This window comes from Lycium barbarum, chromosome 4 (genome assembly GCF_019175385.1).
Source record: "Lycium barbarum isolate Lr01 chromosome 4, ASM1917538v2, whole genome shotgun sequence".
NCBI lineage: Eukaryota > Viridiplantae > Streptophyta > Magnoliopsida > Solanales > Solanaceae > Lycium > Lycium barbarum.
The window spans coordinates 52,826,099-52,853,156 of NC_083340.1; the positions used below are offsets into that span (position 1 = coordinate 52,826,099).

The following is a 27,058-nucleotide window of genomic DNA, read 5'->3' on the forward strand; positions in this document are numbered from 1 at the left end:
ATAAATACTGAAGAGGTATTGAGCGTGATAGGGGGTCCCACCTTAGTGACTGCGATGGGCATTTGGGTAGTTAGAATAAGAGAAGTGTATTGTGACGAGGAAACATGTGAGCCTTCGGGCATTGGTTGTGGTGATAAATCCACTTAGGTTGGTATTGTTGTTGTTTATATGGGTTATGATATCCATATTTGACTTGTACTTGCTATGAGTGATTTACTTTACCTCATCGCACCACATCTCGTATAAATAATGAAAAAGGAATTATTCCGGACATGAGTTGTCGCATGTATTTGCTTGGTGTTGCATATCCATTATTTGGTTTCATAATAATGTTGGCATAATAATGTTGGCATAAGATATTACGCATGTTTACTCATTTCATACTTATATACTTGATGAATAAGTGGTGAAAATGAGATATGAGATGGTCTAAAAGGTCGAGATAAAGGTAAGAGTGATGTTCTCACGGTCCAAGAAAAAGGGACCTTATTCACTTGTGATAACATGTTTATAAACTTCTTTGCTATTAAGTCCAAATTTTAAATGATTATTTTCTTATGTGTCATGTCATACAATTGCATATGGTTGGATCAGGTTGCATGCCTGTAACAGATGATATTATGGTTGGCTCTGGTTGCATGCCTAAATGACCGCTAGCATGTCTGTATCGGGATAGATATTGGTCAGTGCATCGCATTACGTTCATTCTTATACTACTCTACTTTTAATTGATGCCTACTTGCTGTTGTTACTTGAAGCATGATTCCCTTTTACTATATGTTGGTGACATACTTGTTTTAGTTCATTTGTACTTATGTGTTCAGTCTTTATATCTTATATACATATTTTCATTTGTTGCCGGCCTATGATACCTACGGAGTACTAGTGGTTGTACTTATGCTACACTTGTTGCATTCTTTGTGGTGCAGATTAGGTTCCAAGTACGAGTAGGGCCCGCAGAGCCGTTTGAGTTTGACACCGTGATTTTAAGAGATCGTGGTGAGCTATTTGCTTGATCCGCAACATCCTTATCCCTCTATCTTTTATTTATTCATGTCTTTCATTTTTACCTAGACAGTGTATCAATGGATCTCGGCCTTGTATTGTATTCGTAGTGGCTCTTGTACACATGACACCAATCTTGGGTGGTATTTGTATTTTCACACTTGTTTCTTAATGAAAGACTTAGTATTTGGGCATTTGACTTATATTTTACTTTCCGCATATCTTACTTAATTGAATTGGTAAATGGTTAGGTTGGCCTATCTATCGGGTGGGAATAGGTACCATCACGACTTTAAATTTTGGGTCGTGACACCTAGATGGTGGCAGTTGTGTATGTTCAGCAAATAACCCTCCAAACTCCTCTAGTAAGTTCATTATTCTAGGGTCTTTCTTAGTACTGTCTTTACTTTCTAATGCGAGCAGTTCAGAACTACCTGAATCATACACAACTAAACTGATTACTTGAAATCTTTTCCTGTTTGCCAGCTCCAACTGATGAGATCTGCTTGCCTGCACCCCTGGTTGCAGCCACTATATGAGGTATAGTTGACTTAGTAGGGCACCCAAAATTTCTTCACCAAGTCAGGATCCATGAAATTATAGGAGTTTCCAGTATCAACTAGAATGTTCAATGGCCTTCTTGAGTGAGAACTAGTCACTATGAGAGTTCTATAGCCTAGGAACTTGATAGAGGAAATTTGAGAAAACCGATGGAGGAAAGAAGATGAAGTTTAGAAGAAGAAATGTAGTAGACAAAAGTGTAAATGGTATATTCATGAATTAAATGTGTGGTGTACATGATCCTATAGTCGAATGCAAAGAATTAGAATGAACTGAATCTGTTACTAACTTTTCCGCTAAAATTGGTCTAATTAACTCAAGCTAACAAACTAACACTCAAATGCTGACTCAACTCTACAATACAATTCTGCTAACATTGTGCAAGATCTCAAGCGTCCGCTTTCTTTCCCTACTAACGAAGCGCTCAATTGGAGACTTAAGTTTGAGGGTCGAGACATTGATGGATAGTGGAATAGGTAAGTAGGTATCAAGTGGCCGTTTGGCCATGAATATTTTTTACTTTTTTCCAGAGTTTGAATTCCAGAAATCATGTTTGACCATAAAATTCCGAAAAAATGAATTGAACACTGAAATTCTTCGAAATTTAAAGAACACCAAAAAGTTGCTTTTTTTTTTTAACTTGAAATCACTCACAAAATTCAACAACTCCAATTTGTAGTCACGGCCAAACACAACTCCAATTTTCAAATACCAATTTTCAATTTGAAAAAAAAAAACAATTTTTTTCAAACACTCACAATTTTCATGGTCAAACGGGCCCCAAATGAAATAAGAAAAATGGGCACAAAAGGTGTGAATATGTACCGGATGAAAAAGTTTTAAAAGGTTGGTACCGGTAACATTTGGTTTTCCATAGCGACGGTGTAAATTAGAGCTGTATCGTTAAGAAATGTCTTTTCTTCTCACGTTTTGTCAAGTAAGTAGACTTTTAAAGAAAGTGCCTCAACATTTGCTTTCAAATACCAAAATGTTTGTTATAACTGCTAAAACAAAAACCACAGATAGCCAAAGACGACCAAAATGAACCACCAAAGTTGACGTTTTTCATTTTTCTGTGTATAATACCAAAAATTGATCATCTTTGCAATGGGCAGAGCACATTGCGAACTCTTGTCCAACATTTTCAACAACACCGGCCAGACCCGCATGAACAAATCTCTCTGAGAAGTCTCATCTAATCTAAAACAAGAAAAGGCCAAACTGTCTAAATTTCACACATCAAAACAAGGATAAGAATACTAATTCACCAACAAAGTTCTCTCTTGAATCTGTTCTTGTAGTTGATCAGCAGCTACTTTGTGGAGAAGAGATGACACCAATTAGTTAATCTATACGCCACCTCTGAAGAGCATCATTCCCTTTGCATTGAACGAGATGGGAGGTCTATCAACTATGCCAAAATTGCATGTCAACGAGCACAAATAATCCCAATGTAAAACACGGGACAACACATTTAGGTGTTATTGTTCAGAGCAATTACAATAGGCCCGGATAAATAATATACTTTTTACTGTTTCTATTAACAAAACATAAGAAGAGATCCTTTTTTGTTGATTCAATCATGGATCATATTGTAATGATTGAAGACACAAGTCAGTTACAAAGATATGAAATCTTCTCTTGGAATATTATCTCCTAATTCTCATCAACTCTTAAGCTTTCCCCTGAGAAATCTCAATGCTGACAAGTTTATCAAAACTGTTGATACATAATCCTGACCCACTAACTATATGACAGCAAAATTTTCGTGTTCCCTAACCAGTTGATTGTATTCACCAACCAAGGTAAAGGAAACATGCAACTTAACAGTCCTGCAGAAGAAAATACAAAAAGGTGCATCTTAGTCCTGAACTACAATTGACATGACAAATTTAAAACTTGAAAGTAGAAATATCCTGCCGAGATACTTGCCAGAATATGAAATATACCAAAAGTATCAGCATGCATAACGATTACTGGTGCTAATTATGTGTCCAGTGTCAGATTACAGTAATTTTACAATTGGGGACATCAGATCAATTAGACAAATTACAGTAAGAATTACACTAAGATAAAATCTACATAGCATCCTCCTACAGAATCAAGAAAAATTCATAAATACTCTTTATCTACCTGAAGACTAAATTTTAGCTCTTTCACCAAGTAGCTCCAATATCCAGAGAGAAGACTTAAAAACATAATGGTACAAACAAAATTATCAATGCATTTTGCTTTGTGCAAACAAAATCTCCATAACCACTTCATGAGTAAGCTCTTGTTCTGTAATTTTAGATTCTTCACCCCCAATCCTCCATGCATTTTGCTTTGTTGAACTACTTCCCAATTTACCAAGTGGAACTTTTTTTCCTCATTGTTTCCTTGCCATAGAAAGTTCCTCCTTAAGAGTGTCCAAAGCCTTAACCACCTTGCTTGGAATAGGAAATAAGGACATCATCATATGTAGGCAAAGAATCCAAGACTGAGTTGATTAAGATGAGTCTTCCTTCCAAGGATTCCAAGGATAGGAATTGAGATTTCTATAGAGCTAGTTTCTTTTCAGTCTTCTCTATGACGCCATCCCATATTTCCACTGCTTTATGCATTGATCCCAGAGGCATTCCAAGATAAACAGTAGGCAAGTTCTCAATCTTACAATTCAAAATGCTGGCAAGCACTTGGATCTGTTGCACCTCCTTGACTGGGAAGATACTGCGCTTCCTCCAGTTGACTTTCAGCCCAGAATATGCTTCAAAAACCACTAGTATCACCCTCAAATGGCAGATCTGTTCCTGATTTGCCTCACAAAAAACTATTGCATCATCAGCATACAGTGGATGGGAGATACCATAGCCTCATTTTCCCTGTTTCTCGCATTAAATCCTCTGATCCAGCTATTTTGAGAAGCAATTCTCATCATGCTGTCCAAGCCTTCCATAGCTATAATGAAAAGGAAAGGGGATAAAAGGTCCCCCTGCCTGAGCCCCCTTTCTGCAGGAAAAAAACCCACAGGTTCTCCATTTACTAGAATAGAGAACCTGGTAGTTTTAATGCAGAATTCCATCCACTTTAGCCATCTACAATCAAACCCCATTTGTCTTAAGAGCGTTGATAAGAAAATTCCAGTTCAAATGGTCATAGGCTTTTTCAATATCCATCTTGCACATCACTCCTGGTTCTTCTCCTCTAAGTCTGGTGTCAATACACTCACTTGCTATTAAAACAGCATCCATAATTTGCCTCCACTTTATGAAATGTCATTTGGTGCTTATTGACTAACTTTCCCACCACTCTCTTTAACCGTTCTGCCAGTACTTTGGCAATTATCTTGTACACACCAGTGATTAAACTAATGGTCCTAAAGTCCCTTAGTTCAGTTGCACCCACCTTCTTTGGAATCAAGGCCATAAAGGTGGCATTGAAACTTTTTTCAAACATCTGTTGAGAATGGAAATTCTGAAAAGTCAGCATCAAGTCCTCCTTCAAAACATCCCAAAATGCCTGAAAGAAGGCCATTGTGTATCCATCCGGACCAGGTGCCTTGTCAACAACACACAGTTTGATCCCTTTCAATACTTCATCTTCTTCAAATTGCCTTGACATCCATACTTGCTCTTCTCCAGTAATGCTTTGGTCACCTTGTATGTTCAAGTTTGGTCTCCATGCTTCTATCTCCCTATAAAGGTTCTGATAGAATTCTAGAATTGCATTCTGAATATCCATAGGTTCAGAGGAGCTAACTCCATCAACCATTAAAGTGTCAATAGCGTTGAATCTTTTGTGAGTTGTGGCCATCCTGTGAAAATACTGTGTTTTTGTCTCCACTCTTGATCTATTGCACTCTAGATCTTTGTCCAGGCTATCTCTTCATTTCTAGCCACTTCTTCATACTCTATAGCCAGATGAGCCTTGCTCATCTTTAGTCAGAGGTCTTTGTTCTTGAATGACTTCTAGGCTGCCAACTTGTTCCAGTATTTTGTCATTTCTTTCCCTCCAATTTCCCTTATTCTCCTTGCTCCATTCTTTAAGTTTCCCTTTTAACAAGTTCAACTTTGCAGCTAACTTGTAGTCTAGTCTTCCAGGAACATTAAAGGAGCTCCACTATTCCTGCACTTTGCTTCTGAAACCATCACCTTCAACCACCAATTTTCAAACTTGAAATAAGTTCTTAAAGGACCAATCTCCACATGTCAGCATGATTGGATTATGACCAGATCCCAGGTTTGGCATTACATCCGTTTAATCTGTAGGAACATTTCATCCCAAAGTGTTGAAAAGAGAAATCTGTCAATCCTAGAAGCAGTTCTGTGATTTATCCCCCTCTCCAAGTATAGGATCCCTTAAATAAAGGAGGATCCCCAACTCCACCTAATTAATGCACTCAGAAAATTCCTTCATAGCACTAGATAACCTGCTACATTCAGTTCTCTCAGATGGGAACTTTGTGACATTAAAGTGACCACAAATCACCCAAGGACCCTCACATAAAGACCTCATAGCACCTATCTTCTCCCACAGTTCCCTCCTTATAATTCTCCCACAATCAGCATAAAGTGTTGTAATAAACCAGATGAAATTCTGATTTATCCCACACAATTTACAAGTTAAATTTTGATTCCCATTTTCCACTATTTCCCCTCCCCAATACCTATTATCCCACAACACTATAGTGCCCCCCCCCCCCCCCCCCCCCAACTGCCTAATGACTCAAGCCATACACCCTACCCATCTGTTTCCCTAGAGTTTAGATAATTTTCCACTACCCCACTCAATTTTGTTTCCACTAGAACAAAAATATCAGCCCCCCATTGTTGCATTCTACTCCTTACAGCACTCCTTTTACTCTCCGTATTCAACCCCCTCACGTTCCAATAAACTATTATTTTTTTTTTTGATTAAGCACCGGGTGTCCGGGTCTCTTTGAGCCCCGACTAATCCCGGGGGTGCACAGGCCCTCGGCAAGGAGTTCCAATAAACTATTTTTATTTTCATTATAAAGGAGTTATTAGTTTCCTCCCCCAACTTCTTGATTCACTCCTTGGTTCCCCATTTTTCAAATTCATATCAAATATCAAATTCCTTAGCTCCCTAGGAACTATCTGTTTATCAGCATTATGTTCTATGGAGATAGCTGAAGTTCTCCCTTTTTCTCTCCTCTAGTCAATCTTTGTGAATAAAGCTTCGGCCTCCATAGAGCAACCTTCAAATGCTGATCTGAATTCCTGGCTCATCCTCACAATATTACCCTGAACCCACAGGTTTGATCTCATCACTGCACTGCTTCCTTTTCACATTCAGAAAAGTCTATTTGTATAGGAGTGGGCTCTCCTAGTAGAGTTATCTGGTTTGTGTTCCCATGTTCTTCAATCTTCTCTTCATCCTCTTGACTTTCCGTTGGCAAGGCCATCTTCTTCTTCTTCTTCAAACTCTTGATACTAATCCATTCCTTGATCTCCTGCATCTTTCCTCCCCGACCCAATATTTAAATTCACCACCTTCTTGAACCCTAAAACAGGGGAATCTGTGTGAAGTGGTAATTCAAAAGTGGGGGAATAGAAATTGCCTTTTGCATGTTGGTAGAAGCTTCCCAATTGGCAAAGCACTCACGGAATTTGGATGCCATCTCTTTCAAGTTGTTGAAGTGATTTTTATAGTCGACTACAGTGGAAGTATCGGGAGTTTAAGTTCTGGAAAAGATGCACGTGATTCACTTAAAACTAGTCCCTTTTCAGACTCATATTGGGCCAAACAATTAAATTTATTTGGGCCCAGAATTAATCCCTTCGCAGATCCACTATAAATCCGGCCCTTCTCCTTATTTGAATTTGAACCTACTGCACATGCCACTGCCGAATCACGTGCAAAGTCAGCATCATCTGACTTTTCCTTCTGCTTAGCGACTATATCTATACTTTTACCCAGAGTCTTCAATATCTGCTAGGTAAAAGAATGCAACGCCTCTTTCTCCTCTTCTCCTCCGATGACAACTCTCGCCGGAGATTCCACCCAAACTTGAAGGGTAAAGAGAAGTTTGCCTTGCTGCAGGGTCACTTCTTTAGGAACCTCTCTACCATCTCCTTTGATTCTGATTCTAGCCCACTTTAGATGATTCCGGAGTTGAGTATCTTCCTCTGTTTCCAACCAGCCTCCACAATAATCACAGTGAATTGGAAGAGAAAATGAGAGGAACTCGACTTGATTATTCCCTCAAGCTATTGGGTTTAGGTTTAAATAGCTAAGTTTACATGTACTAAAACAGGAAAGGAAATCAATACAAATCAATTCCTAATTACATAATATTCTATCTACTATATTTACATATATGCTAGAATCTTCATAGAATCTAATACTCCCCATCAAGCTGGTGCATAGAAATTATATGTACCAAGCTTGCTACATAAGTAATTCGTTTTGGGACCGGCTAGGGACTTGGTGAATATGTCTGCAAGCTGATCATTTGACCGCACGGATCTCGTAACGATGTCTCCTGAGAGTACCTTCTCTCTGACAAAATGACAATCAATCTCTGTGTTTGGTCCTCTCATGAAACACTGTATTTGATGCAATGAGAAGTGCAGCTTCATTATCGCACACAAGTTCCATTTCTTTGATCTCTCCAAATTTCAACTCCTTCAGTAGTTGCTTGATCCATATGAGTTCACATGTTGTTACTGCCATAGCCCGATATTCTGCTTCCGCACTAGACCTAGCAACCACATGTTGTTTCTTACTTTTTCAAGACACCAAATTTCCCCTAACTAAAACACAATATCCAGAGGTGGATCGTCTGCCAGAGGATGATCCTACGTAGTCTGCATCCGAATAGCCAACAATTTTCTCATGTCCTCGATCTTCATAGAGTAGTCCTTTTCCTGGAGCAGATTTTATGCATCGAAGGATGCGAATAACTGCATTCCAATGACTGTCATGGGGAGAATTCAAGAACTAACTTACAACACTAACTGGGAAGGTAATATCAGGTCGAGTCACTGTCAGATAATTCAACTTTCCTACCAGCCTTATATATCTTCCAGGATCGCTAAGAGGCTCCCCCTGACCTGGTTGGAGCTTAACATTTTGATCCATTGGAGAATCAATAGGCTTACAATCTGTCATCCCTATTTCCCCAAGAATATCAAGTGCATACTTCCTCTGTGAAATGACAATTCCTGTTTTAGATTGAGCAACCTCAATGCCCAAGAAGTACCTCAATTGACCAAGATCCTTAGTCTGAAAGTGCTGAAAAAGGTGATGTTTCAATTTGGTAATTCCCTCATCATCATTACCGGTGATGACTATGTCATCAACGTACACCACCAAATACACGCACAAATTGGAGCAGAATGACGATAAAACACAGAATGATCAGCTTCACTTCGTATCATGCCAAACTCCTGAATAACCATGCTAAATTTCCCAAACCATGCTCGAGAAGACTGCTTCAAGCCATAAAGTGCTCGACGTAATCTGCACACCATGTTACTAGACTCCCCCTGAGCAACAAAACCAGGTGGTTGCTCCATATATACTTCATCTTCGAGATCCTCATAAAGAAAGGCATTTTTGATATCCAACTGGTAAAAAGGCCAATGACAAACAGCAGCCATAGATAAAAAGAGACTGTCTGAAGCAATCTTAGCCACAAGAGAGAATGTATCACCATAGTCAAGACCAAAAATCTGTGTATAACCCTTGGCAACTAGTCGAGCTTTCAGAGGATCAATCTGTCCATCGGGGCCAACCTTCACTGGATATACCCAACGACAACCAACTATAGACTTACTTGGAGGTAGAGGAACGAGCTCTCAAGTACCACTAGAATGTAAGGCAGACATCTCCTCAATCATAGCTTATTTGCTAGCCTGGATGAGAAGAGCTTCACCTGTAGTCTTAGGAATAGACACAGATGATAATAATGATACAAAGGCAGAATAGGCTGGTGACAAACGATGATAGCTCAAACAAGTATATATAGGATGAGGGTTATGAGTAAACCGATTACCTTTTCGAGTGGCAATAGGAGGACTCAGTGTAGACAAGTCCTCAGCAGGTAAGGATTTCGGTTGCGAGCATAAATCATCTGGACGCAGACGACGATGATAAGTCAATAGTGGTGGAGGTGTGGCTGAGGAAGATGGAGTTGTAGGAGGTGATGTGGAAGGGCAGACTACGGCGGGATCCCCAAAAGATGGAACTAGTAGGACCTTAGAAATGTCTAACTCTTCAGCAGAAGAGGATGTAAAGTAGGGCTAACCTTCAAAGAAATTAACATCAACGAACATAAAGTATCGCTGAAGGTCAGGTGAGAAACATCGATATCACTTTTGTACCCTTGAATAACCGAGAAAGACACATTTAAAAGCACGAGGAGCCAATTTGTCTTTCCCTGGAGTGAGAATGTAGACAAAGCATGCGCTCCCAAAGAACCGTGGTGGAAGAGAAGGGGGTTGATTGGGGAAACAAAACAAAGTGCGGAACCTGATTCTAAATAGCATAGGAAGGCATACGATTAATCAAATAACAAGAGGTGAGCACTGCATCCCCCAAAAACGCAATGGAACATTTGCTTGTATGAGAAGGGTGCGCGCAGTCTCAACAATTTGCCTATTTTTTCTGTCTGCAGTGTAAGGACAAGATGTCCGATGAAGAATTCCATGGGAAGACATAAATTTTTGAAATTGAGATGATAAATATTCACGTGCATTATCACTATGAAAAGTGGGAATAAAAACACCAAACTGATTTTGCATTTCAACAAAAAAGGTTTGAAATATGGAAAATAATTCAGAACGATCTTTCATTAAGAAAATCCAAGTACACCTTGAGAAATCATCAATGAAAGTAACAAAATACTTAAAACCCAACGTAGAACTAACTCTGCTAGGACCCCAAATATTAGAATGAACTAAATGAAAAAGAGACCCTGCACAATTATTAGGACAACGTGGAAAAGTAGCTCGGGTGTGCTTCCCCAATTGACACGACTCACAATCTAACTTAGACAATTTGGACAAGCTAGGTACCATCTTTTGAAATTTGGATAAACTAGGGTGTCCCAATCATGTGTAATAAATCTGGAGAGTTGGAGACCGAACAAACTGTAGTGGAGTTGGGAGAATTGAGATAATAAAGTTCATCTAACTCACGCCCTTCGCCAATCATCCTTCCCGTACTGAGGTCCTGTATAACAAAGAAGTCACTAAAGAATGAGATGAAACAATTTAAAGTCTTAGCCAAACGACTGATTGACAGAAGACTAAAGGGACAACCAAGGACAAAAAGAACATTATTCAAGGTCAGAGAAGGTAAGGATTGGCTTGACCGACTCCAATTGCCATGGTCTGAGAACCATTAGCTAAGGTAACACGACCGAGAAAAAGTAATATTAGACAACAAGGATTTGTTACCAGAAATGTGGTCAGAAGCGCCTGAGTCCATGACCCAAGGGCCAAGTGTGGTGGACTGTGAGATACAAGCAACGGGATTACCAGTTTGAGCAACAGAAGCTATTGATAGGGATGATGCCTGCTTACTCGCCTGATACTGAAGATAGTCATTGTATTCTGCCTCAGGTAAAGAGAACAATTGATTGGTCGGATTACCAGTGGATTCAGTTTGAACAACATGAGCAATCTTTGGATTACCATGGAGGGCGCGACACACATCTTGAGTATGGCCCCAATTGTTACAATACCCACATCTTGACAGAGATTTGCCAGAACAGCCTCTATGTCGATTGCCAGTCTGAGATGCTAGAACGGAAGAGTCTGCAGGTGTCACCGGATTACTAAACGACATAGGTGGTGCAGACAGTCGTAACAATCGAATGAACAAGTCATCCATAGCAGGAACAGTGGGACTAGCCAAAATTTGATCATGCACAGAGTCAAGATCAGATGGAAGTCCAGCAAGTGTGACAACCAAAAACAACTTTTGACGTTCCTCCAATTGTTTTTGAACACTTGGAGTAGCGGGCATCAACTCATTAAATTCTTCCATAACCGCTTGAACCTGTCCAAGATAGGCAGACATATCCGAATCCTTAGCCTGTTTAACCAAGTTCTCCTGAACACCTTGTCCCTTGTACCATAACTGAACGGAGGAATACCAAGATAAGTAGTTTGCACTACCGATCAAGGGTTCAGTGGTGATGGAATGGTTCGGACTGCTGGAAACCATAGACTTAGAAAAAATACTTGATCCAAGTGACATTTTTCTCAAATAATAGTTGAAATAACTTCGAATCAAGTTTACGTTACAGTTATCAGAGAACCAGATTATCGGAAAATTGACTGTCTCGCCGAAAACACACTGCCTTGCCAGAAAATTAGATCTGGTCGCCGGAAAATGCTCGGAGACCGGAAGAAGTTATATGGGTAGGGTCGGAATGATTGGGCGACCCTACTGGAAAAAAAATAACTGCCGAAAAATTTGCCGGAAAATGACTCACGCACCGGCGCAGAGCGTGGCGGCGGATCTCGCTGGGGTTGGCTAGCGCTGCTCTTCCGCTTCTCATGGTGATGTTGGTTTGGTCACAACACATTCGGAAGCGAGAAAATCTTATCTAACAGCCCAGAGAAGTTGCTGGATTTTTTTTTTCCTTCGAGTTTGAACAATTTCTCATCCTCTGCTGTAGCCTTAACCAGGCTCTGATACCATGTGAATTGGAAGAGAAAATGAGAGGAACTCGGCTTGATTATTCCCTCAAGCTATTGGGCTTAAATAGCTAAGTTTACATGTCCTAAAAAAGGAAAGGAAATGAATACAAATCAATTCCTAATTACATAATATTCTATCCTAATTACATAATATTGTATCTACTATATTTACATATATGGTAGAATCTTCACAGATTCTAACAATCACCAACGACTTTGAAGACTTTAAATGACCAGAATTGGAGCAGCACACCCACAACCCTAATCCAGACAGAATTTGGCATATTTCCTTTTTCTATGACTCCTGATAAAGGAGACCACCAGTGAAGATTGATTTGGGCTCTTTTCCAGTGCCACTCGCCTTTCAGGACTTGCTCCGCTATGCTTTTGGATGGAAATTCAAACAGAAATCGATTTTCTCCCATGGCATAAATATTGAGCCCATGGATCTGTTTCCAAGCAGAAGTAGTCCCTCTTCGCAGGTCAGACAATGTTGGAACTTCCTCATTTACAAAGAGACCAACCAAACATCTGCAAGTACCATATTCTGATGACATTCCATACCTTTATCTGAATAACTTCTCCCCTCTTTAATGTCGAACCTCCAACCACTTCATTGTTTGACCATTTATAGCTTTTAATTGCTTCTGCATATTGGAACTCTTTGTCCACAAACCTAGGCTCCCTCACATTAAATTTGTCAACAAAGCTATTAATGAATTTGCCAATCCTGTCCGCCAGATAGGTCCAGCCAGCATTAAACAATACTTCGGGTATGATTATCACAGCTCTCCTTCTCCCTCGTAAACTGATATTGCTAATATATCTGCCAAAACCAATAAAATTCCTGGAGCAAAAGGTCTCAGAGAAACTGTCTCTTCTCTTCCATCTTCTCACTACATTGCCTCGTACCTTTGATGCCTCCCTCATGTTCTAGACTATCCATTCCAAAGTCTTCTTGTTCAAAGAAACTCTCCTGATGAAATTTTTACCTCTTTCGGTCCAGTCAAACCAATGTTCTGCTGTGTTTGAGGATCTAGTACTATCACAAGACTTAAAGCCTACCGCGAAATAAATGCTATCATCCATCTCCTAGAATGTTGAAAGAAAAGGAAGTAGAGTGAGAAATCCGGCAATCAGAAGGACCACCGGAGTTAGGGACCTGAATCACAAAGCAACTTTAGTGCATTGCCTCGGGATAAGTGTCTGGGAGCATTTTCATTTACTACTATTATTGCATGTACAGTCCATTGATTGATTATCAATAATAACTAGTACTCCTATTATCTAAAGCAGAGGACTATTACTGACTCTCTTATCAAGGTCGGCGTGAAATTCCTAATTAGAAGCCCACAAGACCTCTCAACTTTTGAAGTCATTACTTTTGTATTACACTGAGACCCATTACAGCCACCAATCCCATACCCCTTCCCAATGATTTTCAACCTGTGAGTTGTCCTATCACTTCAAGAAATCATATTTCTCGACTAAATTAACCCTAAAATCCTTTACACTTCTCCAGCCAATTTCACGTGGTAGAATTGTCCTCCAACAGTCACTAAAAATAAACTCGTGGCATGACTAAAAAAGAGAGGAAATTTGCATGGTCCATCAGAAGTCAGGTCTCATAAATTATCAAAAACAAGATTTTTGGGAATTAAACAAGACTACTGTATTGGGTTTAGACAAAACAAATAATTGCACAGTACCTTGGGTGACAGTAGTGCATGGACGTATACTCAAATGCCAACCACTTTGCTGTATAAACTCCAAATAAACTATATCTGATAATTGTTCTGAACTCCAACTTATATTGCAATTAACAACTCCATGTGAGAGATCTGCCTTGCCATCCAAGCAAATGGAAGAGACCAAACACTCAGTCACCATTTTGGCCTTTAATCAGCTGCTTCAAACAGGACAGAGACATTTATTAGCAAGACCAACTTGTCCAGATAAAAGCTACGAAATAGGAATTTAGCAAATGGTGCCATCTCGTATGAAAAACACAATGATCCCACTGAGCAGGAAAAGGTATCAAAATCCCAATGCCAGAAGGTTAGATGAAACAACCTTGTATAAGTACTTCCTCCGCAGTTTGATGGCAGTCCGTACACACCTCTTGACCCGAATCTTTAACATATTGTCGTTGAATATCTGATACATGTTCAGCATATAATTATCAGTAAATACTAACCATAACTCCAACAAATTCATAATTTTCATGTGATTTGTATAGCTTATAAGATAGGCACATACAGAGAGAGGGAGAGAGATCAGAGACAGAGAGGGAGGTGCCACAAAATAATTCAAAATCAACTTCCACATCAGATAGCACCAAGGTAAAAATGAGGTGGTGTCTGAAAAACCAGCCAAAATGACAAAATAATCAACCACAACACTCCGAAGAAGATAATAAGTTGACTGCTGTTTTCATGAAGTGAGTTGAAGCCCAGGGTCCATCAGCATGTTAAATATAGTAAATTTATTAGTTAATGGTAGGAGAACACACTTTAAAATATAACAAGCATGATAAACAAAAAACTAATCTGGTATCTTTAAAATTTAATTTTAACCCTTTAGTAGCAAAATAGAGATACTTTAAGTTCCTGTTAACAACACTTGGACCTAAATACACCAAGTGATGGTTCTAGGGAAGTAACAGTTGATCAGAAGTTTATACAGTATAGGTACATCACAGCATGCTCAAAGATGCACACCTTAGAAGGAGGTTATTAGTTGTAATGCCAAAACCTGACAGTTCAACATAATAACTAGCTAATGTGCTGGAAACACGATCCAGGAAGCAATTAAGTATACAAGTAGCAAAACCATCACGGTCAAGTATAATGAAAAACAAATAAAGAAATAAATAAAGAGAAATCTTCACTGCACCAAATGTGGCCGTCTATAGTAATATAATCTAGTGACAACAAGATTTAGAGCCCGTTTGGATGGGCTTATGCCTATAAGCTGCAAACAGCTTATAAGCTAAAAAAAATAAGTTGGGGTAGTCGAACTTATTTTTATTTTGGCTTATAAGCTGTTTTCAGCGTATAAGCTGCTTTAGATAAGCTAAGTCAAATGGGCCCAATTATTTTTTTGAGCTTATTTTAAGCACAAAATGACTTTAAGCTGGCCAGCCAAACACTCAAAAAAGCTGAAAACAGCTTATAAGCAACTTATAAGCCAATCCAAACGGGCTCTTAATCATAAATATAGGCAAATTCTTGTGGAGTCGAAAACCAAAAAAAAAAAAAAAAAAAGAGATAAAATCAACAGAAAAATAAGCAACACTACAAAGAGTTGACGAATAGATCACTTCGCATTACCTTTCGAAATTAGAATGACACATAAACCAAAGTAATTAACAATAAAAAAGAACAGCAGAATCACAGAGTGTAAGCTTCCACTCCTCGATCAGTATACAGAGCAGTCGATGTTAAGTTTAATAAACCTGCCTTTATCAGATCATCAATTGAGCGAGTTTGTTTAATGATCTTCTGGTGGTTCATGACAAGAATAGCTGCTACACAAAAAACTGGTAATTCATCAACAGTACTCCTTGTTGATAAGACCATATTAAAACTGTGCATGCCATTATTTTTGGACCAGAAATTCCTAGTCAGGCCACAAAATGGATGAGCTAAGGAAAGCTTCATCCCGTTGTTTTCTGAGACGGTACGCTCTCCACGTCCATGTTTAGAAGGCGAGTCATCCTTTGAATCGCTATTGTTATTCTCAACAATTTCTTCTCCTGATTCTGCCTCAGACTCCTTTGGAATCTGAATGACCAATATTTCAGGGCAGTTTTCCTCTAGATGAAAAGCAATTGATTCATCAAAATCTGCAGCCCACATCATCTGCAAAGTGCAAATAAGTTAAGTAGATGAATAACAACACAAAACACCTAATGAAATGGGAGAGAAAGCGGACATGCTTGTGACTAAGCTGAACAAAAACTATCCATATTAAATATCAATAATATTGCATGACAATCGTGTTGAATGGACTCTTAGTCATTTGAGATATCTGAACTTTATTGTCTCTCTTTGATAACTCTTCCTCTCCTTCTCCTTTCTACAAGTGTACGCAATGATATGTCTTTGTCTCTTTGATAAGTGCAGAATTGAGGATACTACATATAGGATAAGCAGGTGGTGATAAATGGTAGGGTGATACAGTCGTATCCCTGATATGTCAAACCAGGCTAAAAATTAGCTGATTATGTGGCAACTAGCGAAAGATGCTATGAAGCTAAATAGAGCTGAATTGGGATGTATATTAATAGACAAAGCACTATCCTTTTCAATCAGCTCTTTCTCTATTCTTAGGAAACTAGAAAGAGAAGTAAACCAGAAACCAGAGCATGTTAATAAACGGATCCAAGTAGGCGAATCCATCAAATTATGACGAAACTTCTGATGCCATAGTACTTTTCCTGCTAATGGATTGGTGCTTGCTCATTAGGGCACGTCCTTTTGCATTGCAACTAACATCCCGATTCTCAATAAAACTAGGAACACAAACCTCCCACATACAAAGAACCTCATTAAAAGATAATTCTCGGCGGAAGAGCACCAACAGCATCCGGAAGGCGAAATGAAGGCTTTCAGCACCTATGCTTGACAAATGAGAAAACATTTCTCTATCTGTAAGTTCCACAATATGCCATAGAGCTTGCAACTGCTTCATGACACCAGTTGGCCCTTCCATCTGAAAGTTCTCACGCTGAAGAGAAAGAAACACAAAATAAAGTCACAAGCACAAGGAAAACAAATTATGAACTAAAGACTGAAATAATGCATGAAACCGATTTTTATGTACAGACCATTCTCCGTAGAAGCATCTCAAAGCACCAGAACGCATCAGCATTATCCTCAAACAGAACAACAAAAGGAGACAAGAGATCACTCATTCCTAGAAAAAATAAGAGAAAAGAAAATAAAGGAACTGCTTTAGAGCTTTGAATTGATACAGTGAAAAAGAACTTTGGTTATAAGAAAAGGAACAACCTTGGCAATATCCCGTTGCCGGATCAACCCACGCATAAACAGCCAGGATATCTGACATTCTAGCCAAATTTTTTCTATCCTCATAGAATTCAAGATGGCTATCTGTTCTGACGACATCAACAACTAAAAGCCAAAAAAAAAAAAAAAAAGGGAAATTCTATTTCAATATCATTAACTTCCAGGTAATTGAAATACTTCTGTAGGAAAGAGGTGATCACTAATGCTGAACTTACCTATCTGATGTAATGTCCAGAGCCATTCCGACACTCTTTCATCACTGAAACCACCTCTTGGAGGTGTTCTCGCATTCATATTTGGAGTGTCTGGTGCGTCAGATATTCTGAGTCCGCTAAACATCTCTGTTTCACGTTCCTGGAATTTTCCAGACCATGACATTGAATCCGGCCCAGTAGGATGAACCCTCTCAATTTCAGAGTTCAGGGAATGAGATACGCCATATGATGAGGAAACATTTGCTTCTTCGACTAGATCTGCATTATTATTTATTCTGAAACTGTGCATCTTATCATCTCCATATTTCAATTTACGCCTCGCTAGAATTCTCTTACCATATGACCTATGACCTTTCTTATTTTTGTTACTCTTTCCAAATAAGTCTGTAACAGGTAAAGCAGGAAAATCAAAACAATTCTCGTTTACAGATTCTGATTGACATGCCTCACCCCCAAGTTCGGTGGATCTGAGGTCGTATGGACCCAAAGTAGGCACAGAAGAAAAAGAGTCCAATGCTGCCTCATCTGTGCTTCCCCTAGCACTTATAAGGTCACCAGAATCACTAGAGCTTTCCCTTTGATGTGCATGTGATGTGTCTATACAATTATTATCAAAATCACTGTAACTGTATAAATTGTCAGTATTAACATCAGAAGCTTGACTGCTCTTGAAATCAGCTTCTCTTCGGCAGTCATCTTTGGAACTTGTTCTCATGTCCATGACCTTGGACCCAACAACATAGGCAAGGGAACCAGTTCCTATACTGGAATGCATTGCTTGGCACTGCTTTATGAGGTCTCTGTAACGTTCCCTGAGGAGATATTATGGATATACAGAAGTTCATATCCCAAAGTTTGTTATTTGCGAAAGTGAAGACATCTCTCTTAGGTCCCTCTTTTTGCTTATGCAGGTGGTACACTTTCTATAACAAATAAATTACCACCTCCTTTAACACTCAAAAAAAGAAAAAACAGATCAATGAATCAGAATCTTTTTATTATAACTAAGAAAGATCAACGAATCAGAATCTTTTTTTAGAACTAAGAAGTCCCTCGCACAATGGCAATGGAGAATAAAGCTAAGATAATTTGGTGTGTCTGATATAATAAGCATGAGTCTGACTCTTTACAAGGCAGTGAACGACTTTATTGGCGTCTCTGATGAATAAATTACTACAATGGATATGCAATTTTAAAAATGAGGACAGAACAATTGAGTGGGGGTGTGAGGGGTTTTTTACAAGCAAACAGGTGAGAAATTAAAATGTTGGGACGAAGATGTTTCATGGGTCATAGCGGGGAACTCAATACGATAAGATTCCCTGAGGAAACAGTGGGATGTGAGTCATTCTCTAAGACAATGGAGATGTTGAAGATATAATTAAATAAATAAAACTGAGCTTTTAGATGAGATGGTTATACACTATCACATGGCAGCAGTCTGTTTTAAAATTATTCTACTTCTTCTCTCTGTTGCAGTCTTCTTTTTCTTTGTTAATTCTTCTAGTCTCTGTTTCTTGATTTTATTATTCTATTTCATTGAATTTCTTTTTCTAATAACAGCTATATGAATGGAATCATCTCAAAGGAGAGACCCAGCTTGAGCTTATGGAAGCAAAGTTAGTGAGAAAGATAGGTCCTCAATCCAACGTGCTCCGTAACAAGGTTACCAAAGGTGGAATTTATCGTCACAAACAACATCTCATAGGTGCTAATAGCAATGTCAAATCTTGTCCAAAATACCAGGAACATATTAAGGAAGATTTAGAAAAGTATGTTGAGAAAAAAAAAATGAGATAAGACATCAAATGAACCATCAAGCATTTGTGACTAATCTTGATGATGAGGATGACAAACATGAGGGTAATGATTTGTCAATGCCGCTTCCCTCAAAATTACCAAAAAAGGGAATATTCTCTTCAAATGGTAGATGTACCGGTAGGAATAAAGGTCCTATAGATGTTTATTTCACACGGAATCTGAAGGATGTAGTTAGGCAAGTAAAAGAGGTGAACAACCCATAGAAGTTGCCTAGAAGACTTTGACGGATCGTGCAGTTACAAAGTTTGCACGATAGATGTATGATGTTGGGCTCCCAATCAATTCTGTCAATTATGTGGATAGCTTTTATGTTTTCATTGAGGTTGTAGGCCAACATGGTCCAGGAATGACGTCCCCACCTATCACGAAGTTATAATTCCTTATCTAAAAAGAGAGGTTCAAGGAGACGAACGACATTGTTGAGGAACAAAAAGTACAATGGAAGTTTGGACATTTCATTATGATGGATAAGTGGATAGCAAGAAATGGAAAGATTATCATCATTGAGTTGATGAATTCACCGAAAAGTTAGAAGAAAATATCGACGAGAGGATAAAGAATTAAAGAGTCTTAATGAAGTACAACAGCAATTTTTTGAGCACACATCAAAGGGAACCGTTAACCATGTTATGCAACAAACTGCTTCCTTGAAGGAATTTTTACTCATTGTAGATTCTTTTGAGACCTAATTATTAATATTAACTATCCTTTTATTTAATTATATTTAGTAGCTAATTAACTTTTCTAAACTACAATTGGTAGCTATATCAAAAATACATACCCAAATACATATATCTTTCTCTATTCCCACTCACTACCCATTTTAGATTTTTCATTTCTCAAAACCCTAAAAAACTCTCTCTCCCCTTCTCTCATCTGCGCCGCCATAACCACCACCACCACGGCCTCCGCTGCCGCTACCCCACCAGCAGAGACAGCCGCTCCACCAGGCGTAAACACAGATCTGAAGGTATTCATACAGATCTATTTAAACGTTTTCTTTCTCAAATCTCACACCTGTCGTGTGGAAAAATATCATAAATTTCACAGGTACAACCAAACTACATGACATTTAGTTATAGTCAATGTTAAACCAAACTCAATCCTGATTTCTTACCCAATCGAAGTGCTGTAAGATAAATCTGTTGTTTCTACAAGCATGAAAAAGTCTGGATTCACTCTCTTTCCATAGCAAGGATAATAAATCTCCTCAACCGGATAACCCAAAGCTGGAAAGTACCATCCACGCGCCGCCACATACGACGGAGTGCTAGGCTTCAAATACAATGCCGAAAAATCGAAGCAAGACATTGGCGAAGACGGACGTATTTTGTATTTTTGAGTGTATTTTGTACTTTTTTAAGTGTATTTGTTAAAAGTCAAATACAAATAAATTCAACAACAACTACATCTCACAAACACACTGTTTTTAAATGTATTTGTCTTGTATTTTTTAGTGTAGTTTTTAGTGTATTTGTTAAAAGCCGTTTCACGTGAGCCGAGGGTCTTTCGGAAACAGCCTCCCTACCTTCCAAGGTGGGGGTAAGGTCTGCGTACACTTTACCCTCCCCAGACCCCACATTGTGGGATTCAACTGTGTATGTTGTTTTTGTTGTTGTTAAAAGCCAAACACACTGTTTTTGAATGTATTTTGTCATGTATTTGAATGTTTTTGTCTTGTATCTGAATGTATTTGTTGAAATCCATTCAAATACAGTATTTTCAAATACATGGAAATTTGAATGTATTTGGCTTCATATGTAGTTGGAATGTACACAATGTATTTGAAATTTTGTTTGAATCCATTCAAATACAATGAATATATGAACATTGTTTTCAAATAGACGAAAATTTGAATGTATTTGGCTTTAAATATATTTTTAATGTACACAGTGTAGCCACTGAAATACATCAAAGCAAAAAAAAAATCACTAAAATACATCAAAAAAAGTCACTGAAATACATTAACAAAAAAAGACACTGAAATACATTAAGAAAAAAAAAATCACTGAAATACATCAAAAAAAAAATCATTAAGAGCCCGTTTGGATTGGCTTATAAGTTGCTTATAAGCTGTTTTCAGCTTTTTTGAGTGTTTGGTTGGCCAGCTTAAAGTCATTTTGTGCTTAAAATAAGCTCAAAAAATAATTGGACCCGTTTGACCTAGCTTATCTAAAGCAGTTTATCAGCTATTTGCAGCTTATAAGCTGCTTAAAATAAGCCCATCCAAACAGGCTCTAAAATACATCAAAGCAAAAAAAATCACTGAAATACATCAAATAAAGCTGAATGTTAGCTACGGATGGTAAATTAGAAAAGATTGCTATGGAGAGTAAGTTGGACCTTTTAAGATAGTTATTTTTGTAAGTTTGCCTTCCTTGAATTACTCCAGCAGTTTACTGCTCATAGTTTCTAGTTGTGTGGTGTAAATCTTATCCTATTGTGTTTTCTATAAATATGTAAATAGGATTAGTTATTTGGGATATGTAATTCCACGTTTGAAACTATTGTATTTTGGAGTCTTGTCCTCTCATACAGACAGCTTTATTTTGTGTAATTGTGTTAAAAATTCTTGCACAATATATTGCCAATAAATTACCGTTTATGCTCTATTTTTCATGTTCTCTAGTTCTAGTTGCTATCAGAGGACCAATCCGATCACTTGCAATACAAAGTAGGTATATCAAGGAGTACAAAGAGCATAAGAGGACTTTTATAGGAATGTTGGATTACAAATAGTCAATGGACCTAGAAGTAGTTTTCGATGATTGAGATGCTGCAATGATGTTCCTTTATGTGAAGCCTTTCCAAAAATATTTAGGATCTCTAGTCAGCAGGCAGCAGTAGTCGCTTAGATTTGTGAGGAACAAGACGGAGGATATTATTGGTCCTAAAACGTAGGGATAACTTTACAAGAAAGGGAGATCAAGGGCATTCCGCTAGCATCATTATGGATCACTAAACAACGAGGAAACTGTCCTTTACCAGGACAGCAGCATGGAAGTCCTCCTAAAGGTAGAGAAAGTGACAACACAAAATTTACATCTCCTGATGTATTTCGTGTAAGAAAGTAGGAGCGATGCCAATTATTAATCACTTTTTTGTCCAACAGCACATAGGCTATGGTGCATAATTTGAAATTATGTGTAAAGTCAAATTGATTATTTCATAAACCACCAAAGAATATAGGCTATGGTGCATGATGTTGAATATGTTTATGTCAATCATCATAGATATAATGGTAGGGTGATATTTTAGGAGTGGAGGAAAATAGCATAGAATGCTGTCTCTTTGGCACTTATGTAAAACAATAAGGAAAGAAAGGAAAAGAAAAGCGCTTAAAAAGGCAGAAGACGCCTTCGTCGGATTATTATTATTATTATTATTATTATTATTATTATTATTATTAATAATAATAATAATAATAATAATAATAATAATAATGATAATAATAATAATAATAATAATAATAATAATAATAATATATTTTTGGAGCATATACAGTATCTGGACAACTTGATACACTTTCTAGATAATCATATTTTTTCAACAAAATTTCAAAATTTTGTATACATCTTGATTCTTGTATGTGTAGAGTCCCCCACTACATCAATAAATAGGCAATTTCATCAAAGTAATTTGCTTGTCAATTGCCTTGCATGCTTACACGTTTCAGCATTCTTACATTTAAACTACCTAAAGTCAAGGACAACAAACAAATAAAGACAGAAAAGGTGACTTCAACATAGACCTAGACTTTTGCATAAACAAGATGTTTTACCAAAATGGATCATAAGACTGAAAACACGAAGCTGCTCACATTGACCAAATTGAGTAGGACATTTTCAATAGAATATAGAAGTAACTGGAAAGCTAATACCTTCTAGCCGACCTCAGCTGCTTTCGGTACTCCGCAGAGCTGCCCAAAGCATAACAGCCCAACAGAAATTCCCAAACTTCTGGCCTTATGGCTGGATCCACACCCTACCATGCAAGAAAAAAGAAATTGTTATAGCGGAGATACCCTCATAACTCATAAGTTTCACGTATATTTAAATTGTCAAATATTACATACTTCTCTTTCGAAAAATTAATCTCTTTAAGCAAACCACCTTAAAGAACCTTGGAGCAGAAGTTGAGAAAAGTGTGTTTTGCAAGTGAAACTCAATGTCAACGTATGTTTTACTCTCTCAAATTATTTCACCATCTCACTACTTCTCCAAGTATTCCAGAAGCGGCCCAAGAGGATATTTCAGCTATGTTTTTCGGAAGGATGGCCATATGGTTTATGTTTCTCTTGTTTATTATCAACACAGAGTTTAGGTAGGCGTTTGGACATGGATATTTGAAAAAACAAATATGTAGAATTTGAGTTTGAAAACTGGTATTTGAAACTTGAAGTTGTGTTTGGAAATGCATTTCACTTGAAAAAGAGTTGAAGTTTTGTGAGAGGGAAAAAATTCACTTGAAAAGCTGGTCAATTAGAAAAACTCATCTTCAAAACAAGCAAAATAATCATTCTAATTTATAACCAAAACAATGTTTTGAAAAAAGAAAAAAAAATCATTTCCAATCTTCTTTTCTTCTTTTCTTAATAGGATTGTCCCGGATTGTTTATTATTCTCAAGAAAGGGAGATATTTTGATGGAACTTTCATGTCTCAAATTCGTGATGGACCATTACACATATATATCGCTGGTGTCCAGATCAATTTGTTCGAACCTCGACTAAACTACCATGCAGCCTGTACAATGCATAAACATACGTTACCAAGGTAACCCACCCACTATAACTGGAACAGATCCACTTAGACCAGGTGCTGTAGTTGGGATTTCGAATTTGGATCTCTAGGTTGTTACTCTCATGCCTCCACCACTAGGCCATCCCCTTGGAGACAATTCAAAATATATAAAACAATGTGTTGGATTTACCATCCCAGGTATGTTGTTCCTCTCCTCCCTACGCCCCACCCCCCGGGATTAAACTAGCACATAACCTCGAGCAATAGCCAAACCAGATCTGCCGAAGCAAAAACAAGGAATAATAATTATAACAAGTACTGAAAACAATCCAGAACAGAAGGAGCTTGTAGAAACAGAGAAAACTTCCCCAAAAGTTAACTGCTTGGTCAAAAGTGGTCAAAGTTCACGTAACTTGAATGGGCGGTCTCAGAATAAAGAGGCGGACCCACTGAAGAAAGAAACCCGCAGGAAAGTGGCCGGAAAAGTGCGCACGCGCTGGTGTGTGAGCAGGCAGAGCCAAGATTTTTACTAAGGGAGTTCAAAAATATAAAGAAGTAAACACACGAAAAAGCCAAGGGAGTTCAACATCTACTATATCTACATAAAAAATAATTTTAACCTTGTATATATATAAGTTGCTCGGAAATCATTGTATTTGTCCCGAATTTTTCCGTCGATTTTGGTCAAAGTACCTTCAATCAGTCGACCAAATCCGGTAAGGATCCCACACCCACGTCGTGTCGACACGGGTGCGGCACCGAAAGCGAAGAGTTCAAGCAACTTAGGTCGCTATATATAGTGTAAGGGGGTTCGGATGAACCCTCTTGGCCCAACCTAGGTCCGCCCCTGCGTGTAAGGCGCGTAACACCGGAAATCTGAATCTGGTGGTGGCATGAGCGCGCGTGAGGGAACCTACTGCAACTGAATTTCTTGGGTAGGGCCGCACAAGGGTTCCGATCCTATTGGTGGTACTGGCACATTACCCCTAGAGAAAGGAAACTCAAAACAGTGGTGGTAGTTGTCGGAAAGTGCTCAGCAATTGATTTTCTCTTATAGATAATTATTTTCTCACTAAATGCTGTGATACCATGTGAGAAATAAGAGAGTTTAAGAGAGAACTCAATTTGGTTATTTCCTCAAGCTGTTGAGGTTTAAAAAGCCAAGTACACATACTCAAGAAAAGAAAGAGAATTAAGTGTTATTCTTGCCATTTGTTTTTTGATAATATTGGTGTTATTCTTGCCATTAGCTAGGATATATCTACAAAGGGAACTAGGCATGCTTGTCACAAATCAGCAGTTCAAATTCTACCCTAGGTGTAAGAAACTAGGGATGATGCACATCTGCTTTGCTGATAACCTGTTAATGTGTTCTGCAAAGCTGATATCCCCTCTATAAAGCTATTCCGGGAGGCTTTCTTCAGATTGTCAGTTGCCTCAGGCTTATAACTAACATCGACAAGAGTTCAATCTTTATGTCTGGTGTCAATGCTTCTCTTAAAAAGGAAATTCTCAACAGCTAGGGATTCTGGGAAGGATCTATTCCTTTTAAGTACCTAGGAGTGCCTTTGTCTTCAAAAAAGTTGTCGACTGCTCAGTGTCTACCCTTAGAGACAGCATAACTGAAAGAATCAAGTGTTGGTCTGCAAAACTATTATCTTATGCTGGCAGGCTCCAACTAATCATATCTGTGATTTCTGGCATTCAAACATATTCGGCACAGATATTCATCCTGCCTAAGAGGATCATGAAATTGATTGACAGCTTATGTAGATCTTTCCTGTGGACTGATGCTGCAGCTATCTCCAGAACAGCACTAGTATCACAGGAGAAAACTTGCCTACCAAAGCAGCAGGTGGCCAAAATGTTATGAACTTACGTTCCTGGAACAGAGCTGCAATAGTAAAGCAACTATGGGCAGTTGCTGAAAAGAAAGACTGCGTGTGGATTAGATGGGTCCACATTTATTATTTATTATATGAAGAATTGCTCTGAGGAAACTTGCTCTATTCCAGGTTCTGCTACCTGGGTCGGGAGGAATACTGGAGGCTAGAAAGTTTATCATGCAGGCACCAACTCTTCAGGGAGACTTATAGACTAGATTTGCTGATGCGCTGGCTAACTCACAATTTTCCATTAAGATGTATGTCTCTATGCTCCCACAACATCCAAAAGCCCCCTGGAAGAATTTTACATTGCACCAGAGTATTCATCCAAGACACAGATTCATAGATTGGTTGGCAATGCTGAGAAGATTGGCTACTGTTCACAGATTGCTCAAATTTGGTATTCAGGAGGCTCCTTCATGTGTTTTCTGTGATTCAGCTGTTGAGACCCTTGACCACCTTTGTTTTGATTGCTACATTGTCAAAGCCTTATGGCAGAGACTACTTACATGGCTGGTAATTCAAAGAACTGTTGGGAGTTGGCAAGAAGAGGTACAATGGGTGACAAGCTGGGCTAAAGCAAATCTGGAAAGGGTGCTACCATCAGTTGTATATATGCCATGGTTATAGCTGTCGTTTGGAGGGAAAGGAACCTGATTAGATTTCAAAAAGGCAAATATCGAGCTGATAGAATATGCAGAGAAGATGCACTACACATCCACATTCGAGGCAAGGACTTGAAGAAATGGCAGCCAGTGTTGCTTTAGCTCAACTCCATGCCCTGAGAGTTCAAGTTGCAACTCTACCACTGGTTTTTTTTTTTTTTTTGATGACATGGGAACCCGCAGCAGCTACCATTCAGGTGCGCACAGGGTAAACCCAGCTCCTGTGCAACAACTCGCAAACCACACAGGAGATATAACCCGCACTAGGCAAGCCCCGTGCGACGAGCTCGACCCAGAAGGCAAATCCCAACTCTACCACTGGTTTTGGCTCTTTACTTTGTCTGATAATTGTTCTATGAACATGAGACTGTCTGTTTTGTTTTTCAGATTTTTTCAAGGGTCTGTATTAGATTGATGTAGTTATGCTCCTTCATGTTAGTTTTTGAGTCTATCTTTAAATTTCTAAGGAACAGGTG

The 27,058-nt window shown here is 38.5% G+C and overlaps 2 protein-coding genes across 5 annotated transcripts in view; both read right to left on the reverse strand.

Moving 5' to 3' along the window:
* Window positions 1-2,608: 2,608 nt before the first annotated feature.
* The window catches only part of LOC132636022 (uncharacterized), a 30,208-nt gene continuing 5,758 nt past the window's right edge, over window positions 2,609-27,058 (reverse strand). Inside the window, exons 4-13 of one of the 4 annotated variants that reach the window (XM_060352669.1) lie at window positions 23,171-23,274; window positions 17,470-18,281; window positions 17,237-17,359; window positions 17,053-17,141; window positions 16,752-16,952; window positions 15,683-16,084; window positions 14,481-14,581; window positions 14,295-14,378; window positions 13,931-14,127; window positions 2,609-3,398 (exon numbers count right to left, since the gene is read on the reverse strand). In XM_060352669.1, the coding sequence (XP_060208652.1) occupies window positions 14,549-14,581; window positions 15,683-16,084; window positions 16,752-16,952; window positions 17,053-17,141; window positions 17,237-17,359; window positions 17,470-18,281; window positions 23,171-23,274 (1,764 nt within the window). In that variant the 3' untranslated portion in view covers window positions 2,609-3,398; window positions 13,931-14,127; window positions 14,295-14,378; window positions 14,481-14,548. Of the gene's footprint in view, window positions 3,399-10,494; window positions 10,744-13,930; window positions 14,128-14,294; window positions 14,379-14,480; window positions 14,582-15,682; window positions 16,085-16,751; window positions 16,953-17,052; window positions 17,142-17,236; window positions 17,360-17,469; window positions 18,417-23,170; window positions 23,275-27,058 lie in introns of those variants that run through there. The other 3 variants (XM_060352667.1, XM_060352670.1, XM_060352668.1) reach the window with 3 other exon arrangements.
* On the reverse strand, window positions 4,104-5,358 carry LOC132637488 (uncharacterized). The gene is made up of 3 exons (XM_060354568.1): window positions 4,775-5,358; window positions 4,412-4,640; window positions 4,104-4,355 (listed from the first exon to the last, which is right to left on the reverse strand). Exons 1-3 carry the CDS (start codon window positions 5,356-5,358, stop codon window positions 4,104-4,106), a joined length of 1,065 nt encoding a protein of 354 aa, XP_060210551.1.

What these genes read in the sequence shown, in the direction of transcription:
- LOC132637488 (XM_060354568.1), bottom strand. Translation starts at nt 5,358, where the DNA reads ATGGCCACAACTCACAAAAGATTCAACGCTATTGACACTTTAATGGTT. An exon ending in GGATGCTGTTTTAATAGCAA is followed by an intron (nt 4,641 to 4,774) that starts GTGAGTGTATTG and finishes GTTTGATTGTAG; the next exon opens with ATGGCTAAAGTGGATGGAAT. An exon ending in ACAGGGAAAATGAGGCTATG is followed by an intron (nt 4,356 to 4,411) that starts GTATCTCCCATC and finishes GAGGCAAATCAG; the next exon opens with GAACAGATCTGCCATTTGAG.